The 10,324-nt window shown below is 36.9% G+C and overlaps 1 protein-coding gene across 2 annotated transcripts; it reads left to right on the top strand.

Annotated features, from left to right (window-relative positions):
- The first annotated feature begins 1,955 nt into the window (after positions 1–1,955).
- On the top strand, positions 1,956–9,166 carry LOC117295333 (cAMP-regulated phosphoprotein 19-B-like). 2 transcript variants are annotated; one of them, XM_033777919.1, is made up of 4 exons: positions 1,956–2,007; positions 3,733–4,058; positions 5,061–5,159; positions 6,502–9,166. In XM_033777919.1, exons 2-4 carry the CDS (start codon positions 3,798–3,800, stop codon positions 6,709–6,711), a joined length of 570 nt encoding a protein of 189 aa, XP_033633810.1. In that variant the 5' UTR covers positions 1,956–2,007; positions 3,733–3,797; the 3' UTR covers positions 6,712–9,166. The 2 variants fall into 2 exon arrangements, with proteins under 2 accessions (XP_033633810.1, XP_033633809.1); XM_033777918.1 differs by lacking the exon at positions 1,956–2,007 and adding an exon at positions 2,018–2,116.
- Positions 9,167–10,324: the final 1,158 nt, after the last annotated feature.

Raw genomic sequence — 10,324 nt, 5'->3', positions numbered from 1 at the left:
CGCGTTTCGCCGTGTCATGACATGTGTTTAAAATAAATCCGTAATTCTCGCTAACGAGAATTTATATTGTTTTACTGTTTTCTCAAAAAGTAAAGCATTTCATGGAATAATATTTCAAGGGAAGTCTTTCACCACTACCTACTGTAAACCCTGTAAGTTATTTGTAAATCTGTGAACTTTTTGGTTTTTTTCTGTTCCGAAAGGGTCCAATGGCTTTAATTGTTTGGTTCCGTCTGACTTTGTTTATAAAAGGGCCTAACTTTTGTTTTAAACTTCATATTTGGCGGGGCACACATGACATCTTTTAGTTCATTCAACATCTGTTGGGCCATCTTTTTATTTATAGACATTTGATTAACAATTTCACTATGATTATTATTGTAATGTCTATATCAGTTCTTTCTTGCCTTTTGCATTATGGTGCAATCACTCCAATCTACAACCATTTCAGAATTCTGACTTGGCTTTTGGTCGATTCTTTCGCTATTGGTTAAAAGTGAGTAACATTTTCCCAGTTTTACTTTACCAAATGAAGCTAGAATAACAAGTTAAGTTTTTAAACTAAATTGAGAAATGACATTTTTATTATAAAATTGAATTATTGTTTAAATCAAGTTTTTTGCTTTCTGTGTAGTTTAATGTCCATAAGATGGAATTGTGTTTGATGCTTTTATTAAAAAACCAATGAAATTGGAAATCATTGTTGATATTACTTAAGAGCACATAACTTTGTGTGGTTTTTTCCCTTCATGATTATCTCGCAACTTCAACGACCAATTAAGTTCAAATTTTCACAGGTTTGATATTTTATGCATATGTTGAGATACACCAAGTGAGAAGACTGGTCTTTGACAATAACCAATAGTGTCCAGTGTCTGTAACTATATTTACTTACTAATTTTTAAAACAAATAAATATGTAATACACAATAAAACTATATGTGTGTACACTTTATTAAAAAATCTTTACTTTTATTAAAACACCAAAGAAACCACATTTTGAAATAAGCAATTAGTTTTGTTAAGTGAAAAGAACAAACAAAGATCACTTTGCTGGTATGGGGGGGGGGGGGCTTCCACTAATCATGCTTCAACCTATTTCTGTATTAATTGTATATTCATTAGCAGGGGCAGATCTTGGATTTCAAGGGGTGAACTTGTAAGGGGTGACGTAAGGGTTGACTTTGTAATGGGTAACTTTGTAAGGGGGTGGCTCTGTAAAGGCTGACTTTGCTAGGGGTTGACTTTAAGGGGGTGATTTTTGTAAGGGGTGACTTTGTAAGGGGGTAACTTTGTCAGAGGGTTACTTTATAGGTGACTTTATACGTGGTGACTTTGTACGGGGGTGACTTTGTAAGGGGGGTGACTTTGTGAGGGGGTCTTTTTATAGGGGTGACTTTGTAAGGGGGTAATTTTGTCGGAGGGTGACTATGTCTGGGGGTGACTTTGTAAGGAGGTGACTTTGTCAAGGGACGACTTGTAAGGGGGTTACTTTGTACGGCGGTCAATTTGTCAGGAGGCGACTTTGTAAGGGGTGACTTTGTAATGGGTGACTTTGTAAGGGGGCGGGTGACTTTGTTAGGGGTGACTTTATATGTGGCGACTCTGTACGGGGGTTAACTTTGTAGGGAGGTGACTTCGTGAGGGGGTCTTTGTATAGGGGTGACTTTGTAAGGGGGTGACAAACTTGGCAAAGTCACATCCTAACAAGTCGCCCCTAGGTTAGCAATATTTTTGTCAACTTCTGAGACTTTTTAAATGTGCCGTTTTTGTTGTTGTTTGTGGTTTTTTTTTTTAGGGGAGGTCTTATCGTACTATAGTCGACCAGACCGATGTTAAAAGAGAGCCATAACAGCCTAAACAAAGAGGGCTATCCCCCCCCCTACCAACACCCCCTCCAACCTCCAGCCCAGAGAGGCAAGTGTAAAAATGTGACCCGTTAATTACTGGTTATAGCGCCCTCAATCGGTAAACGTAAGAACGTCATCGGCGCCATCTTCCATTATCGGTAGGTTGTTTTTTTCTGTGAAATCAAGATATTTATTTAGTAATAGTTTAAGATATTTTACTGGTTGGTTTGTAAGAGGAGTTCTAAACTCAGCATTTTGAAGATTAAGGTAGGGTGCTTTATAAGTCCTGTTACAATTGCCGGGCTCAACTTAACTTGGTTGGCTATGGTTTGACTTTTTATTTTTGTTACGAATTTGGTGTTGAGTTTGTTGATTGCAGTCATCATCATGTTTTTTTTATATGGTCATTGCTCTATTAAAAACTTCCCAAAACGATCATGTACAGGCTACAGGCCAGAGTTTACTAGCTGCTGAGTTGTATCGTCTTACTTGTGTCAGAGCAGAGCAAGAAAGACCAGAGAGTGCTTTCTATTGACAGATATCAGCATCCTCTCCCTTAGCATGCTTAACCCCCCCCCCCCCATACTCTCCCTCTGCTCTGGTCTGAGTCTGAGTCCGAGTCTAATATTTTTTCGGATAACTTTCCGTATGGCGCCACCACTTTTTCACCCATTTTTACAAAAAGGGATATATCAATCAGGTAAATTAGATACTATATTATTTTATTTCGAATGAAAAAGTGGTGGCGCCATACAGAAACTTTTCCATTTTTTCTGTAGAATTCAATTTATTTGACTTGTTGAAGGACTGTCTTGACACCGTGACCGTGCCATGCGTGATTAATGATTATCAGTAATAATCATTATATGCCTGTGCCTCTCCAGTCAATTGATCATTTCATGAAATTCATACGTAAATTGTGCATTTTGACTTGTTGTAAGTTGTATTTACTTTAAAATTTAGGATTTTTGTTTGTGATAAGCAGAATTCAGACAATCAATTCGTGTGTCGGGAGGATGGAGGGTTTGTAACGAATTAAAACAAAAATAATAATAACGACAACGTAGACCCAGGCAGTAACTGGGGCGCTGTATTCCTTTTTTTCGAAATTTTGACATTCTAATTTCTAGGTTGTACTCCCTTTTTTGAAATTCTGACATTCTCGGTTGTACTAGTTCGACCGAGAATGTCAAAATTTCGAAAAAAGGAGTATATAGCGCCCCAGTTACTGGGTCTACGCCACTGGCTATTCTAAACTATAAATTATAGTTATGTTCACAGTTTTTATTTCATTGATTGAGCTTCATCATGTGTAGTTGTAGGCCTAACTCATTATCAACAGAATTTCATTGTATGTTGCAATTTCTATAAAATGTAGGATTTTAAATCTTCATGTTTTCTTCGTTCATTATTGAGGTGTGTTATTCGTTATTAACTGTATTTCATTGTATGGTGCAATTTTGGTAAACACTAAAATGTCAGATTTTTGTTTTCTTCCATTAAGCTGTGTGTGCCTGGCTGCAAACATAACGATTGTGTTGTTTTGTAACAGGTTGTGTTGTGGTGCGGTCCACAATGACCTCTACTCACTGACTCAGTTATCCCATCGGTAGAAATAACCTACAAATTGCCTTATTATAGTGTGGGCTTGGTCTAAATGCAGTGTTCAGTTGTTGGACTCAAGTTTCTGTTGCACTGCATGGTAGGCCTATGCAATGCAATGGAGAAGCCCAATTATCTATCTAAATATATACTGGTACACAAAACAGATAAAACATTGAAAGTAGATCACTTGTCAGTATGTTCAAGACAGAGTGACAGCCCATTGTTTTTTGTAGCAATGTTTTTTTGTTTTAACTTGTAGATATTCTGTTAATTTGCAGCTTCTGATGTAGGTTTGATTTCTAGTCTAATCTTCAAGCACCCCGTTGTTTACACACACTCCAAAATGTCTGAAGATACAGTAAAGACTGATTCACCAACAGTGCCAGAGTCAGAACCAGAAGTCGCCATGGAAACAACATCACAAGCAGAGTCTGCTACCGTCGAGGAGAAATCTTCACCACTTCCTTCAGTTGAGGATGAAGACAAACCGACACCTCTGCCTACTGTTACAGAAGACGTCAAACCTGCTCCATTACCTACTGCAACGCTGACTGCAACAGAAAAACCACCCTTCAAGAAACCCATGGATATTAAGAAACCACAGGTCAGTTTTACTGTCAGTTTTGTTTTCAATTTACTGTTCAGTGATTAAAAGATGTTAAATTTGCATCAGGGATAAATAATATTAATTTAATTTGGTTTTAACCTTACACCGATGTGTGTAAGATACTCTGTACTTTTCTCTTACACCGATGTGTGTTAGCACTGTATACTCAGTACTTTCCTGAGTTCTGTCAAAGAAATCACAGGCATATTACTTCGGTGTTTAGGGTTTTTATCAGTTTATAGTGTTATTATCAATTCTCTAACAGTTTGCAATTTTCTTCATCAATATCATTGATCATTTATTTGTATTCCAATAACTTTTTAACCGGTGCTTTTTCATTTGAAATATTGTGTAAATTTGTTTACTTAATTGCCTTTATTTATTTTGTTTGCTTTCTCTTGCCTTGTTTTCCATGAATCATCTTTTTGCTCTTTGCTACATGTGTGCTAACCTTTGATAAACTTGTGCATTTTTTCTTTCTTATTATTCAATTTTGGTGTATTTTATTCCGTTGTTTAACCTCTTAATGTTGTGCAGGTGTTCTTGCTGTGTTTTTATCCACATAAATTCAATCAATCATTCATTATGGCTTATTATTGTAGGATGTATTTTTCATTTGAATTCTTATCTTGTATAAACTGCTCTTTAAGAGAAGACTGTCTCTAGCAAATTGGTTATTATTTCTTAGATTTCTATAAAGTCAGCTCTCATTATAAAGAGCACTGATAAGAAGAGGCTCTGCTTATTAAGAGTAGGCCTACATTATGAAGTCATAAATCTCATTTTGTTTTCTTAACATTCCTGTTATTAAAAGGTCATTTGGCCAGTCACAACGAAGGTCATTTGGCCAGTCACAACGACCTTGTTATAATAAGAGTTGTCCTGTACTTAGGTTGTATCTATTATGTAGTCTGTTAGGCCTAATGCTTTCTTTAATATCTAAAAAAACATCAATCGTTGTGAAAATGTCTGATGGTTTTCATTTCTTTCCTGTTCCAGCTTTCCCCTGAAAAGGCAGAAGAAGCCAAACTAAATGCCAAGTACGGGAAAGTAAAACCTGGTGGCTCAGACTTCCTCCGCAAGAAATTAAACAAAGGCGTAAGTGTAACAAGGGTATCTGCTAAGGACAGCTGACATGAAAGACACTCCAAGTCTAATATCTGTAGTCTGCTTGGAAACAAATTGCATTATTACTCAGAGGTGTTTGATCCCTAGACTATTGATCCATAGCTTGAGTGTCACCATCAATGGATGCTGGGCTTACACAAATGTATGGCTTCATTAAAGACCTGCTTGAACGAAAATGTCAAGTCGTGAACTTTGCTGAATTCCACTTGAAATGTTTTCGATGAATAAGGAAATCGAGTCATATGATTATAAATAGGTTTCAATTGTGTAAAAAAAACAATAATTTTGTATGCCCTTGTCCAGAGCTTTTCTGCGAGATTTGCGAAAAGCCCCGTTACGTAATCACTCTCAAAACGTCATAAGTAGATAAAGCCGCTTTGTTGAGCGTGGATGTATAACAAAGCAAACTCCCACAAATGACGTCAGCGGCATTGTCCTTTGACGCCCGCTCTCAACGGCAGAAGTGTTTTTAGTTTTTCAAAAAACCTTTAGGTAGGGGCCTGATTTTTTAATCGATAATTACGAAAAGTTCAGAAGTGTACACATATCAAAATTACATTAAAATGGTGAACAAGTGCATTATAAACAAGTAAAAATACCATTTCTGTAAAAAACATTCCGCTCAGGTAGCTGTTTAATAACCGTATTTATAACGCGCCTTTTGCCAAAGGATACAAAGCGCCAGGTATTATTACTGCAAGGAGTGGGGCAAATTTTGAGATATAAGACCTTATCCTTAAGCACCATGTAATGGTTTACAAGGTGCTGTGGCCCAATATGCTGCCAATCCAGCCAGGAACACCGGGGCGAACCCCTTCTCTTTTTGAAGAGTGCACTGGGTTCTTTTACATGCGTTTACTCAAAACATGGGACCAACGGCTTTACGTCCCATCCGAAGGACGAAGCAATGGTTATGTGTCTTGCTTAAGGACACAAGTGTCACGGCTGGGGATTCGAACCCACACTCTGCTGATCAGAAACACCAGAGTTTGAATTCGGTGCTCTTAACCGCTCGGCCACGACACTCCCATTACGTGTATATGTTTTTCCATTCTTTTCATTAAGGATTTTAAAATGACCAATTAAGTGATGAAATGAAACATTGTCAATTATTAGATATTATTGATATTCCTCTATTGTTCTTAATCATGTCTACTTGTGATGATATTGAATGGTGATTGGATGAGTTTTTACATTTTTAAACTCTCTGTTTGCTTTGTTAAATTTAACAATGAAAATATTTCTTTTTGATGCAGTCCTTTGTATTTAGCTGTACATATATATATATTTGTATTATTTGTTATTATCTCAGGTGAAATATTTTGATTCTGGTGACTACAACATGGAGCAGCAATCAGGAAAGTTAAGAAATCGAGGCAAACCACCTGGCTTGGCTGGACCTCCAGGGGTACGCCTTCCAGTCCAATCTCCTCTTGGTCAAGCTACAGGAAAGACAATCCCAACACCTGCCTCCATACCACATAGGAAACAATCTACAGAGATTAGTAAGCTGGCAGTGTAGAACTAGAAGTAGAGTAGACGCTAGAAGGTTAGTATGAAAAGGCAAAACTCAAATCCTTTATTTACATTCTCTACATCGGTGTCTGGTTCCTAATGGACACAATGACAGTTTAAGTTCTAATGTGTATTTCTGTATAAAGTGATCAGACTATTTTCCCCTTGCGGTCTCACTTTGGTTTCATTGATGTGAATTGATGTCAAAACAAGATGGCTGTACTGTGTCAAAGGTCAAAGGACTGTTGTTGTAACACTTGGTTGGTATGGTAACCGTATTTTATGTTCGATAAATTGTGATTTGAAACTGAGGCATAAACATCTTTGGCGGGACTTGGGGCAGAGCTGGGAAATTACAACGTTCTCTTTAAGTACTTAGGGAAGGGCAGGGCAACTATCCACATCCATAAAGAAGTATTGCAGGGCAACCATTTAAAAATGTTTTAGTGTGTGTTCAAAGATAATACACAAAGTTGTTGACATGTTTGTTTTGAACATAAAGCTCCTTTGTGGTCATGATACTTTTCTTTTGTGAATCTTGTAAGAAAGTGTTTTACTAAGTCAAAGCTAAAAGGTTGGAGACTATGTTGATAAATATTCATTCATGAGTTAGTTTGCTAATTAATTGTGTTTGCATATTCATTTGTATTGTAATGAGAATCAAATCCAATGATTTTTGTGCATGCATTGATGGGAATCATATGTAGTGGCATATGCGGACATTTCCATTTCTAATGTGTATAAATTTGAATTATAAAATGCCACTTTCGCTTTTTGGTAGCCAAGCCAAATTCAGTTCAAGTATGAATTGTTGGTTATGCAGTCTACAATGCTTTGCTTGTTGCTTCAGTTGGTTTGTATTTTACTCCGTCTTTATGATGTTAGTTTATTCATGTTAAGGACTGGCATGGATTCTTCATTATCATATTATGTGTGTATTGTTCTAGAATAAGGGTTTCAGATTTGCCACTGTCTACTTGATGATATTATAGCCATGTCTGTCTGATTTAACGTTAGTCTTATGTATATAATCCAAACCCTACTTATGTAAAACCTCTTCTACTCTACATTCTCCAGTGAGTTTCCCAATCATTTGAAATCAGTCAACTTGGATGGTTGTGTATGGTGGCACAGGCCCCTATGCTTTCGTTTTTGAAAGGGCAAGGGCACAAAGGCTTTTGCTCCTTTAGGGCACCCTGTTAGGAAATTGTATTTTTCTACTGCAGCATTTCAAGGGCACCAAGGCAATGATCAGGGGGCATGGAGGCAATCGCCCTCGTTGCCTCAGTGAAGTATCAGGCCTGGTGGCACAAGTGTGTACTGAATTGCCTGCCTACTGGGTAAATGATATCATATTACAGGCTGCCTAACTAAGTTGATCTATCATTTAACATGAGAGTGGATCATGAATTGTAAGACAGTAGGATGGTAACCCAAGGTCTGTTAACTTACTTATCTAGTGTTTTATAGAGAGCTACACCTGTACATGAACCAGGCAATGGTGGTCTAGTGGTAAGACATCTGCTCTAGAAAGTCAAGGTTGTGGGTTCAAATCCCACCCAAGTAATACCCCTATTGATTTGTTTCACTTGAATCTGGAAAGTACTGAGTATACATCAATAAAAGAATACAACCAAATAATAATCTAGTAAACAATCAATGTTGTATCCTTCATCTATTCGAACAGGAAATTTCTCATCAATGCATCGTTAGTCGATACAAAGGGATGCCAGATTAAAACCTTGTAGATTTGTAAAATTGTTTTTCATTTTTATTTTTAAAGTTTTCTTTGATTAATGTAAAAAAACTTTGCATGGTTGAATAGGAGAAGCAAAAGTTCTGTATTTTTTCATTATAAAAAGTGGGGGAAAAGGCCAGGTAGTGGGAGTTCAAGTAAATATTTACTCATGATACATGTAAACCCAGTTAGTATTTTAGGAATAACACTCATGGATAGTCTTTGTCTGGTCGTGTAATTAGCTTTGTCATTTGGAACATCAGTTGAGAAAGTTGAATTAGAAAAACAAAAAGTGTCATAATTAAGTGGCTGTGTAGCTTTTTAAGGTTAGTTGATGCTTAAGAAGTGAGAATGAGTTTCTAGACGGAGATTATTTACACCGTGAACAACCACTTCAAAACGCTTCAATCAATAATGACAGATTGTTTTATTTCAGTCTGCCAAAGTTTCTTTTTTACATGAGCAATCACACTTGTGTTGCTTAGTTTGGTTTTATTGAGGTAATTGCGAAGTTAAAGGTTGAGCATCTCATGCCGTTCAAAAAGAAAATGTTAACTGATAGAGAAGAGTAATGATTCTTATGTTTGATACATGTATACTGTGTATGACATAAGAACAAGACTAAGTAGTGCAGTGTCATGGGTATCATAATGCGGCTAAGTAATCATTGACATAAAGAAAACAAAGAAGGAAAAACACTCCCACAGGATGAGCATGCTACATCTTAATTTTTAAGACACTAAGCAGGCATTTATGCTTCGGTTATGAAAGGTCAGGCACCAAGACATTTTCTCCTTGGTAAAGGGCACCCTATGAGGAAATTGTAAATTTCTACTCTACGCATTTCAAGGGCACCAAGGCAATGACCAGGGGGCATGGAGGCAATGACCAGGGGGCATGGAGGCAATCGCCTTCTTTGCCTCCATGAAGTACCAGGCCTGAGACAGTCACTAATGAATTAGACTTGTATCAACAAAAGCTACACAGTCACATTAATCACACACTGTTAATTGACTCGTTGAGTTTTGTACATTGAAAGTTAACAGGCTTTATACTTGATAATACCTAAATGTAAATATAATGTTGACATATTTTAGACTACAATCTGAAAAATCAAGATATGTAATGTACGTTGTCGTAATGCCGTGATTTAGCAGAAATGCTATGTGTTATGTGTACATGTGTATAAATCAATACAACAAGATGCTGTACTTTAACACTGTGTAGTTTTGCGACATTAAACGTATCAGTAACCTGCAATCTTTGTACTTTAAAAGTGGATTTATTTCTTTAGGTACCGTTACATTCAAATGCCTAATAATATGTTATTTTTCCTATTCTACATTGAGCCTATAGTTTCTGGTGTGTAATTGACAGGCCTGTAATGCAGCTGTACCGATAGTGAGATGTAGGCATTTAACTTGTGATAGATTTGTGGAGAAAAAGTGGATGTAAAATACAGAGCCTTTCCCCAAGCTGAATTTAGTCAATGGAGGCAGCAGTCTGATGTTTGGATTCAATCCTAGGTTTAATTGGTATTTGTAAGATTGCTTCAGTTCAATTCAAGAACAATCCTAGAGGTTAACAAAACAATTCTGTGTGTCCTGCCTTGTATGTCGCCCTCTTGTGACAGCTTACATAATAATTCTAACCAAAATTGGTTTACACACTGATTGATGTGTGATCATGGTGCAATATAAATCCCTCTCATACCTTCATTAAAATTGTATCTGAAGTGTGCCTTATGCTCGGGTTGAAGAGCTCTTCGCTATCGCTCTGCTTAAATTAAAAAACAGATTTCCAAGGCTAGCAAGAAATAACAATTATGAGCTCGGTCACAAGCGACTCAATTAAAAAAGCAATAGGGTCTTATGGGAAGGCT

Source organism: Asterias rubens, chromosome 10 (genome assembly GCF_902459465.1).
Source record: "Asterias rubens chromosome 10, eAstRub1.3, whole genome shotgun sequence".
Taxonomy (NCBI): domain Eukaryota; kingdom Metazoa; phylum Echinodermata; class Asteroidea; order Forcipulatida; family Asteriidae; genus Asterias; species Asterias rubens.
The sequence above is the reverse complement of the archived record's forward strand: the minus strand, read 5'-3'. Positions and strand labels throughout refer to the sequence as shown.

What these genes read in the sequence shown, in the direction of transcription:
- LOC117295333 (XM_033777919.1), top strand. Translation starts at nt 3,798, where the DNA reads ATGTCTGAAGATACAGTAAAGACTGATTCACCAACAGTGCCAGAGTCA. An exon ending in TGGATATTAAGAAACCACAG is followed by an intron (nt 4,059 to 5,060) that starts GTCAGTTTTACT and finishes TTCCTGTTCCAG; the next exon opens with CTTTCCCCTGAAAAGGCAGA. An exon ending in GCAAGAAATTAAACAAAGGC is followed by an intron (nt 5,160 to 6,501) that starts GTAAGTGTAACA and finishes TTATTATCTCAG; the next exon opens with GTGAAATATTTTGATTCTGG.